The sequence below is a fragment of the Ipomoea nil genome, unplaced genomic scaffold (assembly GCF_001879475.1).
Source record: "Ipomoea nil cultivar Tokyo-kokei standard unplaced genomic scaffold, Asagao_1.1 scaffold3321, whole genome shotgun sequence".
Classification (NCBI taxonomy): Eukaryota; Viridiplantae; Streptophyta; class Magnoliopsida; order Solanales; family Convolvulaceae; genus Ipomoea; species Ipomoea nil.
In genome coordinates this window covers 4,570,105-4,594,991 of record NW_017619749.1, presented here as the reverse complement: position 1 = coordinate 4,594,991, position 24,887 = coordinate 4,570,105, and the positions used below count along the sequence as shown (strand labels likewise).

The window sequence follows — 24,887 nt, the reverse complement described above, 5'->3', positions numbered from 1 at the left end:
CAGTGGATTTGCCACTGCCTATGATTACCCATTTAGAATGATAACCGAGAAAGTTAATTATTTAATTCAACTTTTAATATACAATCATTATTAATCCATCCACACGTTTTTAAGATTGTCTGAGGAATACAACAAGATGTACTCTGTGGCTAATGCAAGAAAATATAATGGATATACAATCTTTAAGTAGGGTACATATATATTGTTGCATTTGTTGATATACATATTTATATGCATGCATAACATGTCAATGATTAGGCAACAATACATAACTACATAACATGTCCTTACATAAAATTTTAAAATTAATCTTTATTTTGTAAGGTTAATTAATTTGATCATTTAAGTATCAATTCATCTTCTTCTCTATATACATTCCTCAATGGTCATCTTGGACAATAATGGTACTTTTACCATATTACCACAATGCAAATTTGAAAGCTTACTCTTTGAGTTGAAAATGTAGAATAATTGAGGAATAAAGTTACAGAACAGAGGTGTGTAGAAATTAATGTTGTAAAAACCCTGACAACAGAAGCGTCACGCGAGACAGAAAGATAATAACAGAATGAATTATATATTGCAGATGATTACTCAATGTCTAGTTCTTGTTCACTCTTGTACTTGTTCTCACTACAAAGCTTGTTCTAAACCCTTTATATAGGTGTTTGAAGACTAGAACACCTTAGAAAGTAGGATCCCTATAAAATGGATCTTGACTAATCATCACAAGAATAATTCAACAATAATGTTATTTAATAATAAATAAATCAGAATTATATGATGATTCAACAGAAAATGGCCTAGGTCGAGTATGTAGGAGAATGAATAGTAATTAAATGATGAAATTAACCTTGCTTGAAATTTTTTGTCATGAGTTAATAGAATTGATCAACTGTGAGGGATTACAAATGTTATTTCAAAAAAAAAAAAAAAAATTGATGGGCAAAAATATTTACACTTCAAGTTATTAAAAACTCACAGATTAAAAGTGGCATTTGCTCAATCATTTACTCCGTATATGACAAATATACAATGACTAATTACACATAGGCTAGTTATCTATCATAATCATTAGAAATTTGATTAGTAACACAAAGGTAAAGTAGTTCAATCAAAACATTACCGTGACGACAATTGTTAATGGACCGTACCAAACCATAATTACCTTTAATGGAAGATATTTGCATATCTATATTATCTACTCTGAAAACATATATTACCTTCCTTCAATAATCAATCTAAAAGTTGAAACAAACAAAACCCTCCGATCAGGATCTTTTGATATTTTCTTGTTTGATACATGTTTACAAAAGTAAATTGTCGACATTCGCTATTACGTCTTTTGCAATACTATATGTAAGAACTTGACACATTATTTTAAATATTTATTAATATAAAGCGCAAGTTAATACATATGTATTTAATTAGAAGATGATGAGTAAAAGATTTATGTATAATCAAATCTTTGTATATAAGTCAATATTTCTACTAATTTTTAAGCATTTTTCCACAACAAATGAAATCTCTCGCTCCAAGTACCCCACGTACACCTCCACTTTACAAGAATGTAGAAAGATAAATCACGGTGACTCAGCGATCCATTAGATGGGAGGATCAATGCTTAGTGCTCACAAAGAGCCACCCCACGAGAAGGTGAAACTCCCGCATTGAAGCTATATCAAAGTTCGATCTGCGTCCAAAAAATGGCTTAGAATGAATTAAACTTTACTCCTAAAAGATGATAATATAACATTAGCCGTGGGCAAGTTAAAGAGAATGCGATTAAATAGATTTTAAGCAATTGTTCATTTTACTTTCAAAAAAAGAAGCAATTGTTCGTTTTAAATGATTGTACAACTTATGGCATGTTTAGTAGAGAGTGATTGCATTTCTTTCTCACTTAATTTCCTAATAATCCTAACTTTTTTACTAAAAATCGCAATTACACGGGCATCTTTATATTAATTCGATCCATTACAAAGTCTCTTTATTACTTGCTACTTCTCTTTTTGACAGACTTTTTTAAAATAATAATAATAAGGGAGAACATTAATTCATTCAAGTCAGAATACAACGTGTTAGTAAACAATGAACGAAGGGAAAGAGAATAATTTTATACACCTTGACAAAGAAATGGCATATCTGACTAAAGCGTGGGCAACCTTATTCATAAATTATTTAACAAAGGAGAGATTAAGTTGAATAAACTCATACCAATTTCTTTAATATCACTAATAGTGAGGTCAAAAGAAGAAGGTGCTGAGGTGTGGCAGAAATCAAGAGTTCCCAACCAAGTCGTTTTTGCTCAAAGGATCTACACACACATACACACACACACACACAGATATATATATATATATATATATATATATATATGTGTGTGTGTGTGTGTGTGTGTGTGTGTGTGTGTGTGTGTGTGTGTAGTGTTGCTACCTTAAAATTCACTCCAAACTTTGCATGGTTGGTGAATTGCCATGTCGCCTCCATTGATGTTTAATCAAGGATTGCTGGTCTTGACTTTGAAACTCTTCTGAAATATTTTTTGTATAGTTCGACTTATAAACTAGAAGTCTGATGATCACCCTTGTCTACCACAAATAGTTGTAGAGTCTATGCTTAGTCTTCTGTTGGCTTTACCATTATCAATTCGATTTGGATCGGAGCCTCTATTGAATGTCATTATCTACCAAATTTTCATATCACGTTTGTTGACAGATTTTGTGTACCAATTTTGAGTCTATAGCTCAACATTTATGCATGTTTATCGTTGCGGTGGTTTGTTGATTGATCAACTCTTTTTATGTTCTGATTCGTCTCTATTGATTGTATGTTTGTGGATCCTAAGTTGATATGCTAGATTAATTTAACGAGATAATTTAAATATGATGTTGGTATTTACATGTCATTCTAAAAATAAAAAATTATAAATCACTTTAAATTTTAAATAACCTAACTTTATATTACTTAATCCTTAGCATTATCAAAATCTATCTAATCATAATTTCTAACTAATAACAAAAGAAAAAAAAATCATTAGAAAAAATTAGCATTAATCAAGTGTGAAGATATATGCATGCAGGTCTGGGGTGGGCCGGAGAAGTTGTTTAGTAGCAATCATGATGATGTAACACCAAATTGAGATAGTTTTGCAGTGTCCCAACAGTTTCCATACAACTGTTTATCTCTCAAATCACTAATTTAAAATCCGGATATTAAAATGGATATTCTTAGATGCCTAAGTTACTTTAATTTCTTATTTATTAAGAAAGCTCTATACTACATGTCACAAACTCATAGGGTCAATAGTACTCCCAAAAACAAAACAAAAAATCTTTTTCTAAGTACTACTTATTTTGTTATAATGCAGTATTTGTTCATAACTACATTCTCAACCTACTGAAGTACAAAGAATCAATACCACATCAACTGAAGCTCGAATCAACAACCTCTCATATGGAAAACAACTTGGTGTCACTAAACCACAAGATCATTGACAAGAAATATAAATCACACTAGACATACTCAATCTATACCAAAATGGTGTTGATATGAATTAAATATGTAACATTCTAATATTAGAGTCATGTTTCACCCACTCTATTGAGTCAGCTAGTTTGTTATTAGTTTGTTATAATAAAGTAGAGTCTTTAGCTGTGTCAAGCTTCCCCACCTATTGTGGTGGTCAGCTCGACTATATAAACCTTGTAATATTTTATCAGCGTGCATATTGAAATCCTGAGTTTTCCCTTCTTATTTGGTATTAGCCTAAAATACGATCCAATGGCCAACCCACCCACAGTCACACCCAACCCCACTCCCGTCGACTCCTTTGAACGAGAGAACCAAGCAGTTGCGCAACCTGACCGACGTCCGGCGTCCGGCAACCTGACCGACGCCCGGCAACCTGACCGACGCCCGGCGTCCGGCCAGTATGTTGCAGCAGGCGCATCACTATGTGTCACTAAAGTTGATTGCCACGAACTACCTGTTCTGAAGAGCGCAACTGGTCCCGTTCTTGAGAGGCCAATCTATGGCTTTGTCGACGGAACGAGTGTGTGTCCGCCGGAGTTTCTGCCTTCCCCGACCACGCCGACGGCAACCCCGGTGGTGAATCCGTTGCATGCTGACTGGGTCCAACAGGACCAGTCCATTCTAAGCATGCTGTACTCGTCCATGGCGGAGGAGGTACTATACCTCGCAATCGGCCACAACACTGCCAGGGCGGTTTGGGTGTCGGTCGGAACAACCTTGGGCTCGATGTCGCGTTCCCGCACCCTCAATCTACTGACACAATTCCAGGGGCTTCAGCAAGGGAATTCGTCGACATCCGAGTATCTCAGACGTGCCAAAACGTCTGCCAATATTTTTGAATTCATCAATGTTTAGCTCACAGAAAAATCAAAGTTCCCACCATGGATGGATAAAGTATTCTCTCTAGACTACAGTCTATACAAACGTAATAAGAATCCTTCATTTTTTCAGAAGTATCAAGAACACTGGAATGCTCAGAAGTTTCACTAGCACAATTAAAATAATGAAACGTAGATATACATGAGATTCGATTATAAGCACTAGTAGTTACTACTTCCACAGTATAAATCAAAGCAGAGAGAGCAATGAAGAAAGAACCAGTTTCAAGGCGACGCTTAGAAGAAAGCTTGAGGCGCCATTTGATTTGGGACAAAGAAGATTCCAACACCCTCACTATTTCCTCTGCCTCCGCCATTTCAATTTTCCAATTTCCAGTCCAGAAATCAGAAACTAAGAAAAAAGGGTACTTCCTAAATTTTCTGTCCAACTTCCCTAAATTACACTTCAAACCTCAAACATTCTAATAATTTTACTTTACCCTCATACTTTTTTATAATTACACATATGACCCTAAACTTCTCTATATTTCAATTGCACTTTATTCACAATGTACTCCCTCGAGTACTCATTGACTCATTCTTGTGTCCTCTCGTGCCTCCTCCAAGTCATGGAACATAGAGACAAAAGAGAATGTTAATCCAACATTATTGTATTTATAAAGGTAGACACAGGAATGGCCTAGGACTCCAAGGACAGCAGTTATATCATGGACTGGTGGGACTGGTGTAAATTGCAGCAGAAGAGGAGAAACAAGAAAATGAAACCTAAAGAAGCAAATCAAGAAAGAAAATTGCCACCCAAATTACCAGATTTAGCTAGGGAGAATCTGATACTAAAAGTGCAGTAGTGATGATGATCTATTACAGAGAAGCAGATGTACACATTTTACACAGATATAGTATGTCTATGTCATAGTGTAGCACTGTAGCTACCACAGTTCAACCACTGCTAACAATGTATTAGTAGAATGAAGGTGCCATTGTCCCGAGATTCAACCGAGATCAGGGACAGTAAAGAACTCATCAAGAATACTAAATCTAAAGTCATTGATGGCCCTATTTTACTTATAGCTGTTTATTGCTTCCTGAGCTTCGGTAAGAAATTTAGTTGCCTCCTCCACCTTTTTTGTCACATCATCCAATTCTGAGCAATGAGTTACAAAGTTCTCCCGCATGTTGAACATCAGTCCCAAAACCTCATCCACATCAACAAGCTTTCTTCTATATTGTACCCCCAAATCCATAAGCTCCTTTGTGCATTGGGTTCGGGGGGTTAGTGCCAAAGATGAGGAAAAGATTTTGGGTAAATTGGCCGAGTCAGACCCCTCGGAAACAAGTTCGGATAAACCCGCCAAGCTGCCAGACCCATGGGAAACGATTTTGGATACAACCGAGTCAGACTCCTGAAAAAAAAAAAAAAAAAACATGAAATACGTTCTTAGCCCTATAATAATGAATTCTAGATGTCATACACTCATACTCACATCTATGAGAAAATTATCCTCCTCCAAAATCTGTAAAAAAAAAATCAGAACATTATATTAAAATTTTAAAACTCTTATAACAAAAAAATCAAAATTGATTATAATTAAAAATTCAAATATATACTTTGTTGAGCACTTCATAGATTTCCTGAACCAATGCTTGGGCTTGTTTGAAGAGGTTGACAGCCACAGACAATCTAATGCCTTTAGTCTTTACTTCATCAAACAACTCTTTCTTCCGAGCTAATATGCGGTCGAACTCAGGCTGCAAGTCTTCGACGTTCTTATTCACAAAGTCCTTAAACCTGCGCGCTTCCTTTTGTGCTGAATCCATTGTCTACAGGTCAGAAAATAAATTACATTAGGGCAAATCACAAACTAAATCACATTAGGGCAAAAACTTTGATATCGTTGCAGAACTGCTTAGGGTTTGATAACTTTGATATCGTTGCAAAAACTAAATCCATTAGCATATATCTACAGAATTGGGGCTGCTTAATGCTTATTGCTTAATCAGATTAAGCATATATTTACAGAATCATTAAGCATTAATTTACAGAAATAACATAATCATTAAGCATATTGCTTAATAATTAACAGATTAATATATGCTTAAATCAGTCATCCATCTTAACTAACCATACTGCTTGGTTGGTTTTGTTTTTCAATCCCTAACCTCTGAATGGCAAAACCCAAATTGGCAACACAATGTCACTAAATCACTTGGGAATAGTTCGAAGTGCCAAAAACAAAAACAAAATGCCCAAAATTATTTAGATGAGAAGCCCCATCAAATGGATTGGTTCAAAGTCTTAAATTAAGCAGTAAGGATATTACATGTATTTACATAATTACAGAATCATTATAACATTATTGCTTAATCATTAACAGATTAATTTAGGGCAAACATATATTAAACCAAATTAGAATTTAGGGCAAATTATGATTTAACAAATTAGGCAAAATCAAATGAGGGCAAAATTAAGTGAACATGGGCATTGAGCAGATGAGAATTAAGGAGTTGAACCTGGCAGCGGAGTCGTCGGGTGGTGGCGCTAGTGGTGGCATCGGAACTCAGGGAACTCACGGAGGATGAGAGCAGACGGAACTCACGGAGGCTGAGAGCAGACGGAACTCACGGAAGAGAAGAGGAGAGACGGTCAGACGGAACTCGGAAGACTGGAAGAGAAGAGGAGACTGCTAATCGTATGAATGTGTACTTTAAGCTGTGCACTAAGAGACTTCAAGATTTATTATAATGTGTTGCTTGATAACAGTTTGTTTCATTCCTGGAGATTGAAGAACAATAAAATCATCTTAATTATACTTTTAGTGCTTTGTGTTTTTATACGATCGCCATTCATCAATTTAATTATTTGGTGGTCAGCTAAGCGTGTGAATGTATACTTTAAGCTTTTAATATGTTTGAAGAAATTTCAATTTTAGTCATATGACTATAGGGGCTTTGTTAATTTCAGCACTCGACTTTCAAAAGTGTCAATTTAGTACCTTGACTATGCAATTTTTATTAATTTTGGTCACTCCGGTTAAATTGCCGGTCAAATTTCGCCGGAAAAACTTAATCCTTCATTTAGTCTATAATTTGAGGGACAAAATCGTCTTTTGAATTCTGGTAAAATCGTATTTTTTCTGGCAAAATTTGACCGATAATTTGGTCAGAGTGATCAAAATTGACAAAAATTACATACTCAAGGTACTAAATTGACACTTTTGAAAGTCAGGTGCTGAAATTAACAAAGCCCCTATAATCATATGACCAAAATTGAAATTTTCTCTAATATGTTTTATCATTATTGTAATGGAACAATTTGTATAATTCGTGAAGAATAATAAAATCGGTTTGTATTATCACTACAGATGAATTACTCCCTTTGTCTCATTTTACTTATCATGTTTATTATTAATTGGTCAAATCTACTCTTTTATTCATTGTTTATTTTTTTTAATAATTTTTAATTATTTTAAAATTTAATTTTTTGTGTTTAATAGTATTTTTAATGTACTTTCTAAATATATAAATTTTATATACTAATATTAAATTTAATATTACAAAAAAAATTGAATTAAAAAAAAACATCTGTTATCCCTCGTTAATCAAATAAAGAAAAAAATAAAATGGACGGAGGAATTACTTTTTTTTTTGTTGCTATTGTTGGTTTATTGCTACATTTTCTGTCAAATTGGTCTTAAGACCATAGACAATATTAATGAAATAAAATGAGTCATATTTTTTGGAAATATTGTAACGAACACACGAAAAAATAAGAATAGCAAATGCGTCGTCGTTTATCCTTTCGTCATCAGCCTTGCCGTTGCGCTCGCTCTCACCGTATCGGATTCTCATCGCAACGATGAGCAGCAAGAGCAGCAGGCTGTTTGGCTCAGCGCCCCACCACCACTCCGCCGCCACGCCCTGCACCCGCACCCACCAGATCGGCGCCCTAGCCTTTGTCATTCTCACCTTCTTCCTTACTCGTCTCTTCGATCAGTCCCTCAACCCCTGCTCCTCCTTTTCCACTTACTACCCAACTGACGACCATGGATCCGCCAACGGCGTCGTACGCTTCTCCGATACGGGGTCCATGACCTGGCCCCAACGCGGCTAGGGACCCACCTTTCCCTCAAAATCTACGTCTACGATGAGCGCGAGATTGATGGTCTCAATTTGCTATTGTATGGCCGGGAAGGGAAGATTTCGCCTGATTCCTGTCTAAAAGGCCAATGGGGCACTCAGGTAACTTCTTATTCAGCTTCTTTAGTTTGGAAGGTAATCAATATAGAATTCTTAATTCGTCGGTATTATCTTGGTTTTTGCCAATGCGTTAAGCTTTCAGCTAAATTGGTAAGCTTGTTAAAAGTGGCCCATATGTGATTAATGATTTATTTATGGTTGTAATATAGAAAATTGATCTAAAATGAGCAAGCTTATTTGCTTTCTTTCTTAGTGCCTGAGCCTTTATGCACTGTTGCCACTCATTTCCTTGATCATCAACTGTAAGTGTAACTGTGTAAGTACTTAAAATCTGTAGCTTGGTGTTCCCAATTCAGTCTAAACAAAATGAAAAGTATTGTCGAGGCCATGTTAGATATTTCTTGTTATCATTAGTCATTACCCCACCACAAAGTTTCTTCCCGTAGTTCTTCCACATTGGGGATTGGGGAAATTATATCTATTAGAATGCTAAAGATTGTGTAAGTTTTGTTTTGGGTTACAATTTTTATTCCTTACCTGCTTCATATGCTTTTGATATTTCGAATTACGACTGTGCTTCTTTGTTTTCTTTTTCCTATTTTTAATTTATTTTTATAACACTGAGTAGGTTAAGATACACAGGATGCTCTTGCAATCAAGATTTCGGACTAGGAGGAAAGAGGAAGCAGACTTGTTCTTTGTGCCAAGTTATGTTAAATGTGTCCGGATGATGGGTGGCTTGAATGATAAAGAAATAAATCAAACCTACGTGAAGGTAGTAATGTCTCAGAATCTTGAACCTGGCTGTAATTTACTGACTAGGCAAACTTTGGTTTGGTACTGTTGATTTTTGAATTATTACAACTTCTCGTTGTGAATGGAGATCTATTGAATTATAAGAACTTCTGTCTATGTTTGTTTTGATCAGTGATGTAAAATGTGATTTTGATTTTTCAATTTTTCTTTGGCACATTTTACTTTCAAGTATTAAGTCAAATGCCATATTTCAGGTTATCTGGAGGCCGTAACCACATATTTGTTTTCCCAAGGTAATACCCTTTAGCAATTTTAGGTACACTTATATGAGATACAAAAATGAGCTTGTTTATGGGAAGATGTGATTGAGACAAAAATACCACATCATGTGTGAAAGGTGGAATGGTGGCTTAGTCATAATTGCATTACACTCCTGATGTTGACAGTATGAATTCTTCTATAAGTCATGATTATTGGATGCTGCTTGGCCTAATGGCCTAGAAGGTTAGAACTCAAGAATTTAAGTAAAAATGCCAAAGATCCAATATTTGCAACCAAATTAAACAAGTAACCTGCCATTTCAGTTACTCCCTTTGGCATAGGAGAATGCTACTCATTCAAGATCTTTAATGCACCAGTTTTCTTGAAGTTGGATTCTATTTGATTGGGCTGGAGTGTGGACACAATTAGCTCTATTAGTCATTTGTAACACATTTATGCTTTTGACCAATTGCAGTGGAGCTGGAGCTCATCTGTTCAAGTCCTGGGCAATATACTTGAATCGTTCTATCATTCTTACTCCTGAGGTACAATCTTCTTCTTCTTCTTCTTCTTCTTCTTCTCCTTCTTCTTCTTCTTCTTCTCCTTCTTTTAAAAGCATTGCTTTTTTGTTTTACTTTCATTCTTTCCATATTTGTTTTTGGCTTAATTTGATTACCCTTGAGCTGAATGGCTGGTAGATAGCATGTGAATTCCTTATGAACCTTAGGCATTTTAGTTACAGTTAATTACTTAATGGAATTCCTCTCAAGAATTGTGGGTATCTGTTGCTTCATAGTTCATAGCACAGACCTATATCACTAAGGGTGGAGTTATGCTGTCCGCTATTGTAGTAGAAAGATGGTAAACTCTAGGTTCTTCCATCAAGTCGGAATAGGCTGCTAGAAATATTAGTGCCATTTCAATTCATGTGACTAGAAAATCTAAGAATGAGAAAGCTAAAGTAATCCAAAGCAAATGTCTGCATATACTGTTTGCAAAACTTTTTAGGTGGGTCTTATTTCCCAAGGGAAAACAAAATAGAGGAGCAATCCTATAGAATATATGATACAAGACATCCTGTGATGAGGGATGGCCACTACCACTCCTTGGCATTCAATAATGCTTCATCTGTTTTTTCTTCTCTCCTTTTCTTTTGTCCACTTCTTAATCAAGTCTAAACATTTTAGTCGCATCAGCAGTTCAGCATGAGTAGAATCTCTCAAAATGTTACATCTTTATCATAGAGTGCTATGCCTGCATACTCATAGATACACATACGGACCATTTCCTTTTCTGGTTATGTAAAAATTCACCAGATCTATTTGGATCTTACCTGAACCTTTTAATTTTTCATATCTGTAAGCATCAAGATGTTTTGACATTATTGATTACTAGTATAGTCCCCGTGCGATGCACGGGATGGATATTGTTCAAATTAGTGTTTAATTGTGTGAACAATTAATTACATTAGTGAATACAAATTTTGAAATTAACAAATAGAAACAATAATGAAAATACGTTTACACAGAATAAAAAAAAAATACCGTTTATTAAACAATTACAAATTATTGAAGATTTCATGGTATACTACGTTGGTTGTTGATGTAGCATTTGGCCTTGAGTCGTTAGCATTTAATATTTTAAGACCACTTGGGTTGTTAACTCGAGTTGCAGCAACGTACAATTGACCATGCACAAAAACCGGTTTTTTAGTAACAAACCTACATGTGACAGTGTTTGACCTTGACTTTTGTTAATAGTCATTGCATATGATAACATGAGTGGGAATTGTCGCCGTTGAAACTTGAATGGTAATCTTGTGTCTGAGGGTGACATTGACATTTTGGGTATCAACACTTTTGCACCTTTGTTAGTATGTACCATCTATTAATTCAGTTTCAATTACACGGTCTGTTAACTTGGTGATTACCAACCGTGTACCATTACACAACTCAACTGAGTGTTCAATATTTCTTAACAACATTACTGGGGAATTGAGCAATACAACTCAAATCTCTTAATGCATTTTGTGTTGCATGCATCATAATCAATTCGGTGGTTGATGTGATATCAAAAAATACCAAAAATTCACAACCATTTCCCTGTGATATCAAAATACTCATATAAATTAATCACATAACCAAAAGATTTGTATATCAATAATTGTAATCTAACATTCCATTGTTGAAAACTAAAGAATTTCCATCAACTATCACCACCCATGCATAACAGAGATTTTAGCCCACATTTGCAATACAAAGTAGACTCATATTGCAATTTAAAATTACACCTAGTAATGTTGGATGAAGATGAAGAAAACAATCTAGAATTTGACGAAGATACAATTGCAAAATTCACCGACGCCCTTCCGGAAAGAACGATCACAATCTTTGTATCTCTTTTGGTAGTTTTTCCTGAGCTTTATAAACAAAATTATTAAATTTAGATATTAATTTAAATTTTTAAAAATATAAAAACTAAAATATAAAATAGAATAAACTCACTACATTTTATGACTTGATTTTCTGCACACAAAAAAAATAAAAAATAAAAAATAAACATTACTCTCTAAAGTAACAAAAAACGTGAACACTAACTATATTCCAAATTTGATTACAAAATCATATAATAAATGCTATATCATTTAAGCATATCTAACATAGCACCCGATATAATATACAAACAATTTCTATATACCTTTAGATAGTATATAATATATAGTTACCTATCTACAATTATTATTATTATTTTTAAGTATTATCAAATCTTCATTAAAATATAAATACGACACAAATACTAATATTAAAAATAATGAAATATTGAAATAATAATAATATAATAATATAAGATAATACGCATAATATATATTTTTAATGCATGCTGTGATTTGCAGAAAAGGTGGAGGAAAAAAAGCTTCCACTTTCTTATTTTTTTCACTCCACCTTCTCGGCATTCTCACTCACCAGTCACCACCCACCTTTCTCGCCCTTTTTGCTCTGCACCAAATTTGTTCAAGTAAATGGAGAAGAAGAAGATCGACTGATCGAGGAAGGGGACTTATCTATGGTTTCCGATCCGATGCTGGTGGCGGAGCTGAAATCTACGGCGATGATGGCGAGCGGTGGTGCATATATGCCGGCAATCTGATTTTTCTTTTCTAATTTTTTTCTTTAATCTGCTTTGAGGCCGTGACGATTTCTTTTCCCATCCCACTGCATGCACGAAGAAGCGATGGAGCTCCTCCGACGGCGATCTTCGGTTTTTCTGGGGACCAAACTATTGAAGTGGCGAAGGAGGTGATCTGGATTTGTTGAATCTTCTGAACAACTCATTTGACACATAGTATTATGTTGCCTGCCTGTCTAAACAACTCATTTAATATCTAAACGGTTAAGAATGTCTGATTGTCTATAAATCTTGGATTTTTTCTAATCGCATGTGTGATTTAAACTACATTTTCCTCATATCTTCAAAATAGATAGATGCATGTTTGATATATCATCAGATCTGAGATTTTAAATTAGTATTAGCTTTCTCCATTCCATGATTTTTAACTTTGATAGTAGTTCATAGTTGTTCACCGAGAAATTTGTGTGATCGCAGTTGGCTTTCATTTTTATTTTTTGTTTTTACTCCTATATATTGATACATACATCTCCGAATTTCTAAAATGATTTTTGAACTGCATCTCCGACTTAGAGGTGGAAGAAGGAACAGATTCATCCACAATTTCCTTCTGACCTTTTCCTACAAATTTCTTCTCAGAAATTGCAACCCCAACTTTATTGTTATCACATTTCTCAGGGAGCTCTCCGCACAAACCCCTCTAATTTTCTGGCACCATCATTCACAACTACAGCGCTCACTACTATTCCAAAATGACCAAAAACTTCCATAAGATCCTTTTCGGCTGTATATATAGATAAGTTCCCCCACAAAGACATACATTAGTGAAATTGGTCATTTCGATATATAGCCTTTGGATGACTTTTGTATATTATTGCTGTCAGATATGTTCTTTCATGTTATTCAAATATAGTGTAAAAGTTGGATATCATTTGCTCTCCAATTTTTGTAGAAATATTACTGACACTTCAATTTATTTCTTATAATTGTAGATGTTGTCAATTACTTAATATCTTATTGACAGATTGATCCAAATAGGCTATTTTTATTGTGTTGACAGATTTCTCTCAACAGCCTCAATTTATAGCTTGTGGTTGAATTGAAGTTAGCATTTAATATTTAAATTCTTATTGAAATTCAAATAGTTTTAGAAATTTGTTGTGTAAGTAATTTATTTATTTAACAGTAAAAGTCTTTTAGAAATTTGTGGTGGAAGTAATTTATTTATTTAAGGTCTATGAGTGGATGATGAAAATTTCATGAAATACCATTTAACTATAATAGACAACTTCATACCTTATTTACAATCTAATCTGCTAAATGCTAATTGGACTTAAACTGCACTCACTTTTAGTTTACTTACTGTATACACAGGATCTAATGGATAAAAATACTGTATTGGGAGCATACACAGGACTTGAAAAGCTTAGGTGACACCTGCCATACTGTCAAGTAAGTATTGATTGACTTTTGATCATGATCTAAATCTTTTTCTTGTGCGTGCATCAATTGTTTATTAGCTGTATTTTTCATTGATCAGAGACACCGTACTAATAAATTTGGAAAGGAAATCTAAGTTTAGTTTTGATGAATAACTCGCATGAAATTCTGTGACTATTTTAGTGTTAACGAATACAGTATACAAAATTTACTACAGTTTTTAAAACTAATTATCTTGCACAATTCATAGCAGCAATTAGTATCTAACAAATATTTCATATTCAAAGCAGTTAGTAAAATATAATGTTTGCCTTTTAAATAAAATTCAAAAATATACATGTTTTCTGCAACTATGTGTTGAAAATACTAAAAGAATTTACTATGGTTTAGGTCCCTCTCATCTAATGCCTTACTATAAAACAACATTTTAGACATTAAGGCAACTAAGGGAAGTAATCAAATAGAAAATCTTTATGTATCACATGTATGTATTTTCTCAGGCATCTGATATGATTTTTTGCGGTGAAACTATTTTCAAGCTGTTCTTCTCTGTCCAGCTTGAATCCCTTTCCAATGCAACTCACCTCATTAGATATTCCAAATCTGCCAAAATAAGTAAGTTGGAAATCACTTCTTCTTACAACTCCGCATCTACTGAGTTCCGACCTAGAAGTATGGATAGCAATTTGACTTCCTGCTTCATCTTTAAAAAAAAAAAAAAAGAGGATATACAAATGTTTACTGTAATATTTAGTGCTAATTTATTTATTATACTACGTTAACAACAAATCAGACTATACACCTACAATACCTCATCAAATTGCTCCGATCCCCAAATCCACTGGTCTCCAGTCTAGATGTATGGTCAAGAAATTCTGCAGCTGGATAAATAAATATCATATAAATAATTAGTAACAGAATCAGATTATTAAAGAATATTAAAAACTAACAAAACTGTGAATCATAATTCTATGAAAACTAAACAAACGCATTTGAGAAGGTAGAAGCATACTCCACTATCTCTACATGTAGGTGTTTAGTCATGTCAGGTGAGATTATGTCTACCTTTTCCATGATTTTTCTCCTATGTTTATTTCAACTCTTCATAGTTTCTGTATTCATAAAAACATGGACAAAATATTACGATATATATATATATATATATATATATATATATATATATATATATATATATATATATATATAAACATACCTCTTGATCTTCTACTTCTTTACATTGGCTTCACTCCCTCTTACTCCCTCTTCGTTCCAGGATTTCATATGTACCCAGAATGCGGACCCATATTGCTCTTCTTGTATTCATTGGAGAGATGTCACCGCCAAGAATGTATAGAGATGCATTAAAACTGTAGTGTTTATTTTGCAGTTTTTCTGTGTTTTTCGGAAGCAATATGATGTAGTATAGTTGAAGTCTTTTTCGCCAATACAAAGAGATGTATTTATAAGTAGATTTCGGAAGTGCTTGTATACTAATCGTTGATATGTAGATTTACGATGACCTCGTTAAACCAATCGTTAATATTGGAAAGGTCAAGCAGCCAATTAAACATCATCATATTTAATAGCTGACCACTAATTATTTCGGCCATATGAACCATTTAAATTTTTTATTGGTAACTGTTAAGTTAACACGTTTTTAACACAAAAAGTAATTAATGTTTGAACCCTGCCAAACGACGCCGTTACTATGGGCGGGAGGTTTTTACTGACCTTTATTTTGCATTAATTATATTACAAATTACAAATCTCTATGTACCAAAATGCTTTCACACATTTAGGCGGGAAAAATTTGTGACTACTTCATTTTGCTTTAACATATATATAGAATATAGATATAGATATAGATATATATATAGATATAGATTCATTAAACAGTTTTTAAAAGGTTTATATAGAAAGGCTCGCTTGCATGATGTGTATGTAAACTTTCATGGAATTTTACAGTGCTCATTGTTCCATGGTGAGAAATAAGCTTTTGTTTATGGTACAGGGTGATCGAACAGATAAACGAGACACTAGTGCTTTCAATACATGGAAAGATATTATCATCCCTGGAAATGTTGATGATGGGATGACTACTCATGGCTCTAGGGTTGTTGAGCCTTTGCCTTTGTCAAAAAGGAAGTACTTGGCTAACTTTCTAGGTCGAGCGCAAGGAAAGGTTGGTCGTCTTCAATTGATTAAACTTGCAAAACAATTCCCAGAAAAGGTGTGTCTTCTTTTCCAGCTATATTAGAATCTACATACAGCCAACATTCTTGCTAACAGATGTAACATACTTACTTGACTGATGTACTAAACATTTTCTAGACAGTGATTAATGTTCTTGTATAGAGATTTATAAATGACAATGGAGTGTTGCTTTTGATATTGTTATTACAAGTCAACAAACACCTAAAATGAAGTTTTTTGTATCTGAAAGTGCTAGTTTGGAGAAGCAAAACTTATCCTTGTGATGAATAATTGAGCTATCAATTAGAAGTGTGAAACACTGAATGATCTTATGCTTCTGTTCTAATTTTTTATTTTATGGTTATGTGCATGCAATATCAAAATAATTTCTCAAGTCAAAATTGAGACCATTAATGATAATATTTCGCCAAAGATAGAATTTTTAATTTTTTTTCTGCAGTTGGAATCTCCAGAGTTGAAATTCAGTGGTCCTGATAAACTTGGACGAGTGCAATATTTTCAACATCTCCGCAATGCCAAGTTCTGCCTTGCTCCACGCGGTGAATCATCGTGGACTCTTCGGTTTTATGAGTCCTTTTTCGTGGTATCATATTCTCACGCCTAATCATGGATACATCTTTCAGCATATATGAATTTCACACTTATCATTTAAGCTGCTTGTTATGCCAAACAGGAGTGTGTTCCAGTCCTCTTATCAGATCAAGTAGAAATGCCATTTCAAAATGTCATCGACTACACCCAGATATCAATCAAATGGCCATCCTCTCGGATAGGCACTGAACTTTTGGAGTACCTAGAGTCAATACCTGGTCAGCCTACTGCACTTTGTTATTACATTCCACATTGACATTCCTGGTCAATGTCGATATGGTTATAAGTATCTTGTTATTTGTTGTTTCACAGATAGGGAAATTGAGGAGATGATAGCCAGGGGTAGAAAAGTGAGGTGTTTATGGGCTTATTCTCCCGCACCCGATACTTGTTCTGCATTTAATGGAATCATTTGGGAACTCCAGAGGAAAGTGAGGCACTTCCATCAATCCACAGAAACATTCTGGCTTCATAATAGAACAATAGTGAACAGAGATTTGGTGGAATTCAAAAAATGGAAACCACCCATGCCTCTACCTTGAGATTATGCTATTGTAACCTACTCTTTACTGCAATGTTTGTGCTTCTATTTTTTCTGTTATAGTAAATACTGTAAATTTTTTTCCTTGTATAATTTCCATTTGTAATAGAAACAGTCATCACTTTTTTTTTGAAAGGAAAACAGTCATCACTTAATTTTATTTGTATATGTCCAAATTCAGTGTAGAATGACATGGAAACACTGGCATCATGATTTAGACCACCGGAGAAGATAACTGAAAGGGAAAACATACACTAGATCATAATAGAAAGAACAAGAAGAAACTACTCAAAATACAGATATTATTATTTTTTAAGAGAAATGTTGGGCATCAATTTGACAAGGTTGTAGCTGGATGATCATCACAAAGTTCAGTTGTAGCTTGAGTGCTTCTGCTGGCTTTGGGTGAGAGAAATAGCTGATTATCCTGAGCTGCTGCAGCAGGAGGTGAAGCTGAAGAAGCAGTTTCTTCTGCTTCTGCTGACCTCTTGCCCTTTGCTTTCAACATCTTCTTCAACCTTCTGAACCATTTTCTCATCATACCCATACTCTCTCTCTTTCTATCTATCTTCATGAGCTAAGGCAAGATATATAGGGGAGTGCAAGTGCAGGGAGAATGATGTCATATGGAAACTGTGTATGGTATCTCTGTGGGTGCTTTAACGGATGAATGCCGGACAAAGCTTTTGTCTGCGCCATATTGCCATCCGTTACATATAGTGGGGGAGGATGTTTGTTAAAAAGGGAGTGATTAGTTACCTCAAATAGAGACAAAGGATCCGGGAATTACTTCAGTGATAGACTCAATTTTGTTTGTACTGTGATCCATATTGTTCACAAGCCACCATAGACTTCATTGGACATCCAGAAAAAAATGCAGTAATGCAATTGGGGAGAAATATACTCTAGTAAGGACCTTCAAGCATGACTAAACTGCACCCAGGCATCTTTTGAGACCCTTTATTTGACCTTGTCTGTTGAGCTTTCTCCCATCGTTCAGAGGCAGCATAAATATTAGACAGCAGCACATAATGTAAATCATCACAAGAGTTACTATTGGAGTTCAATTTCTCAACCTCTTCAAGCACACATTCTGCCATATCCATGTTGCCGTGAATTCGACATGCTCCAAGCAGAGACCCAAAAACAGTGGCATTTGGGGTTATAGGCATCCCCTTGATCAAATCAAGAGCCTCCTGTAACTTTCCTGCCCTTCCTAAAAGATCAACTAGACAACCATAATGCTTGATGTTTGCCATTAACCCAAACTTCTCCATCTTATAGAAAATTTCCATGCCTTCTTCTACACACCCACAGTGTGCACAAACTGATAGGACTGAAAGGAATGTTATCTCGTTAGGAGTCACACCAGAGTTCTCCATTCTTCTAAAAAGTTCAATGGCCTCCTCAGGTTGACCATGAATGGCAAAACCAGAGATCATAGAATTCCAAGTTGCATCGTTTTTATGTGGCATTCCTTCAAAGATCAATCTGGCATTGCTCAAATCACCGCACTTGGCATACATGTCAACCAATCCATTCAGAACAAACTGGTTTGCTTTAACCCCCTTCTGAACAATCATCTCGTGTATTTCCTTGCCAACATCCAATAATGACAGCTTAGCACAAGCTGATAAGGCGCTCGCCATTGTAACCTCATCTGGCTCAAACCCTTCATCTTGCATTTTTCTAAAGGCATCTAAAGCTTCCTCACACAACCCATTTTGTGTGTACCCAGAAATCAGTGAATTCCAATTCACCAAATTCTTTGAAGTCATCCTCTCAAAAATAGCTTTAGCATTCTTAGTATCACCCTTCTTGAAATACCCTGATACCATGGATGACCAGACATAAAAGTTCCTTCTCGGCATCCCCTCAAACACTTCCCTTGCAGCATCCATCTCCCCACAGCTAGCATAACCATCAACCATCACAGTCCAAGTCACCACATTTCTCAACCCATCTGGAACCTTATCAAATAACTGCTTCGCCATCACTAAGTCCCCGTTCCTCCCATAGCCATCGATCATTTCATTCCATGTTACCTAAGTTCTCTCTGGCATACTTTCAAACACTAGCAATGCAGAATTTGTATCCCCATTCTTCATATACCCACCGATCATTGCATTCCAGGTAATCACGTTTCTCTTAGGCATATCATCAAACACTTGGCGCGAACTCACAAAACATACAGTTTAGTAGCAGATCAGATAGATTCAACAAAGTGGTTTAACCATTACCTTCTCTGAGGATTCATAGTCAGAAAATCCAAGTAAGTCATCAACGGCCCAAGAAGGCGACGTGATGCCAGACAATTGTTGAGAAGGCGTTTTAACAGTAATCTGCTGTGAGTTTGGTTTTGGTGGCTGTGGCTCCAATTGTGCGTTCGGAGCGTCCTTCTTACAACTGGAACTCAGTGCTACTCGAATCCCAGTGGCTAGAAATCGCTGGTGGTTTGCAGCGAGGCTGTTGGCAGAATGAATTGGCTCATCGCATTCCTTGCAGAAGAGAGCTCTGTCCTCGACACAAAAAATGAATGCCGCTTTTTCCTGCAAACATGATGAGCCCGAACCATGGCGTGCTCAGAATCGACTTGATAAACAGTTAAGTAGGCTGGGAAGTCCTTTACCGTTAAGGTAAATGAAGAAATGCTTCTTTTCATCATTTTCATTGGCACTATTTCATTTTCAGACAGACAATTGCACACACCAAAATAGCCTTTAGGTAAACATACTTATACAATCCAAAAGCCTAAAGCAAAATAGTGGAAAATGAAGAGGCTTACTGTTATTTTTTATAATTATTATTACTGCTGTGAAAATATAGAGCTTCACTACTGTAATCCACTATACAAGAAGTCTGAATTCACAGAGTGATCATATGAATGATTACATGTAAAGCTGCAAACTTTGGAGTTATTCACCAAACTTTTAGCCATCAGTACTCTAAACATCCTTCAAATCAACTTTTTTCCATTGTCAAAAGGGTTTCTTTTTTCTTGTCAAATCACATCTGTTCACTGACTGGATATGGTCTCATACAGAACAATTTCATCTATTTAGCAAATCAAGAATACTAAATCTAGAGTACTGATGAATGTTATGAAAAACTTATGAAAAACAATAGCGTCTTATAGTCATTGATGACCCTTCACTGTTACAATTTTACTCAGTAGCAATGAAATTTTTGCCATTTTTTAAGTGCCTACTAGGAGAGAGATGATGAAGGAAAAAACAGAAGAAAAAGAAAAAAAAAAAAGAAATCTGAAAAAGAAAATTAGAAAAATATATAAAAGGCTGCGCCAAACGCGCCCAGAAGGAGCGTGGTCACCACCTCACTGGGCGCAAAAATTGCCTCATACGCGCCTGCTTTCTCATTTGTTCTCTTTCTTTAATATTTGAAGGGGCCCACAAAAATCCCATTTTTGCGAGAGAAAAAAACTCTTAAAATCCCCACCACCACATTTGTTTAAAACTCAATTTCAAGCTTTTACTATTCCAAAACCTAGGTAAAATCCCCTTATTGGGGTTATTGGGGATGCCCTTATAGCCGTTTATGGCTGCCTGAGCTTCAGTAAGGAATTTAGTTGCTTCCTCAATCTTTTTTGTCACCTCAGCCAGTTCTGAACAATGAGTTACAAAATTCTCACCCATGTTGTACATTTGTCCCAAAACCTCATCGACATCAACAAGCTTTCTTTTATATTGCACCCCCAAATCCATAAGGTCCTTTGTGCATTGGGTCCTGGGGGTTAGTGCCAAAGATGAGGAAAAGATTTTGGGTAAATTCGCTGAGTCAGACCCTTCGGAAACAAGTTCGGATAAACCCGCCAAGCCGCCAGACCCATGGGAAACGATTTTGGATACAACCGAGTCAGACTCCTGAAAAAAAAAAAAAAAAAAAAAAACATGAAATACGTTCTTAGCCCTATAATAATGAATTCTAGATGTCATACCCACATCTATGAGAAAATTATCATCCTCCAAAATCTGTAAAAAAAAAAAAAATCAGAACATTATATTAAAATTTTAAAACTCTTATAACAAAATCAAAATTGATTATAATTAAAAATTCAAATATATACTTTGTTGAGCACTTCATAGATTTCCTGAACCAATGCTTGGGCTTGTTTGAAGAGGTTGACAGCCACAGACAATCTAATGCCTTTAGTCTTTACTTCATCAAACAACTCTTTCTTCCGAGCTAATATGCGGTCGAACTCAGGCTGCAAGTCTTCGACGTTCTTATTCACAAGGTCCTTAAACCTGCGCGCTTCCTTTTGTGCTGAATCCATTGTCTACAGGTCAGAAAATAAATTACATTAGGGCAAATCACAAAATAAATCACATTAGGGCAAAAACTTGAAGGCTGAATCCATAACAAATCAGATTTAGTACAAAATCTTTATATATAATAAAGCAAAATCCTATGGAAGGTAAGGTTTATGTGATGAATTTTCATCCACACAGTATCAAGAAATCTAAGGAGTTTGCTATGAAGCTTTAAAAAATCACAGATGATTGATTAGAAAGACAATTAAACATTGTGAGTAATTGACAGTTATTGTACACTTACTGTTTGAAAAAATCACAAATGATTGATTAGAAAGACAATTAAACATTGTGAGTAATTGACAGTTATTGTACATTTACTGTTTGAAAACGATGTCCTTTTGGGGTTGTATAATTTTGGGCAAAACTCAAAACCTGAGGGACGGAGAAACCTGAGTACTGCTGAGAGGAGATGAGTGATGATTCAGACGAGAGGCGGTGAGAGCCTAAGGGCAGAGGCAGTGTTGCCGGCTAGCCGCCGCTCGCCTGCCGGCCAGTTCTTTCGACTGTCGTTGCTGAGTGCTGACCGGTGTGAGGGACGGAGAAACGCGAGCTCTGAAATCTGAACGGTGATGAACTTGCGATCTCTTTCTATTAGGTAAAATAATAAAAATAAAAATAAAAATTATATATATAATACAGTCCCAAAACGACATCGTTTTGGGGCTGTATAGTTTTGGGCCTGAATGAATACTTTTGGGCCTGATATGCTTATTGGATTCTCTTAAAGAAATGATATTTCAGGAGCATATAAGATCTGCAAAATTGAAGGAAGGTCTGCTTGAGAATCCAGTGCATCTTGATGCAATCGTTATACCCAACACCACGGCGCGCGTAGCACTGTGCGCCTCCCAAAACGACGTCGTTTTGGGAGGCGTAATAGAAAGTTGCTGTGATTATGTATATTTGTTCACATAATTATGTATATTTGTTCATACAATTATGTACATTTTTTATACAATTATATACACTCTTTTTATATAATTATATACATCCGAATAAGAAAATGTGTGTATTATATTAAGAGTTGATGTGTATTATGTTAAAAGTTTATGTTTATTATGTATTATGTTAGATTATGTGTATTATCTTTTAAAAAGAGTATGTATATTTTGTTATATAATGTAATGAACAGTTGAATGTTGGATGAGTGATATTAAATGATAATAGTGATGTAATTATGTTGCCTCTAAACAAATGGTAGTCCTTTTCACGCCTAATAGTTTGGGAAGTTGTCACCATTATTCATCAGATCACCTATAAATAGTAGGCTAGAAAACCATCTAAAATGCACCATCATCACAATCACCTTCTTCATATATACTCCGGTAGCATTTAATTAGTTCCAGATGGCTGAGGAGAAACACCACCACCACCTCTTCCACCACAAGGAGGAGGAAGACGGCCCGGTGGACTACAAGAAAGAAGAGAAACACCACAAACACCTCGAGCACATTGGCGAGCTCGGCGTTGCTGCTGCCGGAGCCTATGCTTTGGTCAGTCATTCATTTCTACTTTATTAATGTACAAAATTAATTATAAATAACTATCCGTAGATCTAATGCTTCACTAAAAATGAAACATATGGTGTTTTAATTTTAATTTTTTTTTTTGAACAAACACAACTTCCATTAATTAAAATCCGCAGCAAGTACAGAAGGAAGGGATGAAGGAGGCATAATCCTCCACTCCCTACGATCGGCTAAGAACAGAGCTTCCCATGCTAACACGTCGGTTACCTTGTTCGCGGATCGTTTAACAAACATAAAGTTAATGTCAAGGAGATCACTAGCTAGGTACCTAATGTCCTGAATGTTGAGCATATAACAATTAATATGCAATCCAACTATCAACTTAGGTTTTAGTTGAAATGGAGCACATGCTTCAATTATGAAGATCAAGAGGAAATATATGGTGTTTTAATTTTAAGAGTCATATTTGGTAAATTGCTGAACAATCAAAATTTTGGCAGATCATTAGTCATTTTTGAAGTTTTGATTTAATAAAATGTGAATATGAGTGTTTGGTAACTCAGTGTTTTGATCTAATCAACTGAATTAAAAATCTTATGGGACCTTAATTAATCAATATTTGATTTAATTGTATATACGATATGATGTGATGTTAATTATATATGTATGTATAATTGTGAAAGTGCAGCATGAGAAGCATGAAGCAAAGAAAGACACAGAGCATGGACAGAGGCACAAGATAGAGGAAGAGGTTGCAGCAGCCGTGGCAGTGGGAGCAGGTGGATTTGCATTCCATGAGCATCATGAGAAGAAAGAAGCCAAGAAGGAAGAAAAAGAGCACGACGGAAAGCACCACCACCATTTCTAATTAATAATTTACTAATTATTTGCTGAATATTGCTAAATAATGCCATCATATTATATATATATATATATATATATATATATATATATATATATGGGCTACTATCTTGTTTACAATAATATGTGTGAGTGAACTTGTGTATAATCAATGGAGTGGTGTTTATTTACCTTGAATTACATATAATGTTTTAATATATTCTCAACTCTAATAGTTTATAAGTATGATGTTGAACGACGATGTAATGTTTTAAGTTGAGATATATATATGTTATGATGTTGAACGATGTAAGTATGCATGATTTAGTTGTTGCGTTATCAAGCATAAATGCCTTTATTATATATTTAATTCCTCTTTGTTTGACCTAGAAAAAAAGGATCTTGAATAGTTATTCCTCCAGTTTGATCCTATGACCAGGGGCGGATTCAAAAAATTTTGTCAATGAGGACAAAAGATTAAACAAAAAAAAAAGGAGAGAGTTTGAAAAATAAAAATGAAACACTTAGAAGCATAGTAATAAATATCGTTTGATATGAGCTGAGCGAAAAATCAAAACACATCAAAATTTTATGGAAAAAAATATTCATAACAAAATATGAAACATAATTAATTTGATAAAATGGTTCGAATAAAAAAACACAATATAAATTATACAGTTCACTATTAATATAAAAGAAGACTAAAAATTTAGAGAAAACAATGGGGTTTGACCTCTTGACCATT

General features: G+C 34.9%; 3 protein-coding genes, 1 long non-coding RNA gene and 2 pseudogenes across 6 annotated transcripts; 2 read left to right on the top strand and 4 right to left on the bottom strand.

Moving 5' to 3' along the window:
- Window positions 1–5,164: 5,164 nt before the first annotated feature.
- Window positions 5,165–7,237, bottom strand: LOC109170002. Its single transcript, XM_019318917.1, has 4 exons — window positions 6,885–7,237; window positions 5,982–6,194; window positions 5,858–5,887; window positions 5,165–5,776 (listed from the first exon to the last, which is right to left on the bottom strand). The coding sequence occupies exons 2-4, from the start codon at window positions 6,189–6,191 to the stop codon at window positions 5,435–5,437; spliced, it is 582 nt and encodes a 193-aa protein (XP_019174462.1). The 5' UTR covers window positions 6,192–6,194; window positions 6,885–7,237; the 3' UTR covers window positions 5,165–5,434.
- Window positions 7,238–8,201: 964 nt separating this feature from the next.
- On the top strand, window positions 8,202–17,507 carry LOC109169999 (annotated as a pseudogene).
- LOC109170006 lies at window positions 14,753–15,956 on the bottom strand. The gene is made up of 4 exons (XR_002052332.1): window positions 15,367–15,956; window positions 15,166–15,237; window positions 14,965–15,034; window positions 14,753–14,856 (listed from the first exon to the last, which is right to left on the bottom strand). It is a non-coding gene; the product is annotated as an uncharacterized LOC109170006 (long non-coding RNA).
- A 277-nt stretch (window positions 17,508–17,784) lies between the features above and the next one.
- LOC109169823 lies at window positions 17,785–20,437 on the bottom strand (annotated as a pseudogene).
- Window positions 19,863–22,419, bottom strand: LOC109170000. 3 transcript variants are annotated; one of them, XM_019318914.1, is made up of 4 exons: window positions 22,223–22,419; window positions 21,584–21,796; window positions 21,459–21,488; window positions 19,863–21,380 (listed from the first exon to the last, which is right to left on the bottom strand). In XM_019318914.1, the coding sequence occupies exons 2-4, from the start codon at window positions 21,791–21,793 to the stop codon at window positions 20,943–20,945; spliced, it is 678 nt and encodes a 225-aa protein (XP_019174459.1). In that variant the 5' UTR covers window positions 21,794–21,796; window positions 22,223–22,419; the 3' UTR covers window positions 19,863–20,942. The 3 variants fall into 3 exon arrangements, with proteins under 3 accessions (XP_019174459.1, XP_019174457.1, XP_019174456.1); XM_019318912.1 differs by having other exon boundaries at window positions 19,863–21,488; window positions 22,206–22,419; XM_019318911.1 differs by having other exon boundaries at window positions 19,863–21,488.
- Window positions 22,420–23,136: 717 nt separating this feature from the next.
- LOC109170005 (abscisic stress-ripening protein 2-like) lies at window positions 23,137–24,455 on the top strand. The gene is made up of 2 exons (XM_019318920.1): window positions 23,137–23,326; window positions 23,991–24,455. The coding sequence occupies exons 1-2, from the start codon at window positions 23,180–23,182 to the stop codon at window positions 24,168–24,170; spliced, it is 327 nt and encodes a 108-aa protein (XP_019174465.1). The 5' UTR covers window positions 23,137–23,179; the 3' UTR covers window positions 24,171–24,455.
- Window positions 24,456–24,887: the final 432 nt, after the last annotated feature.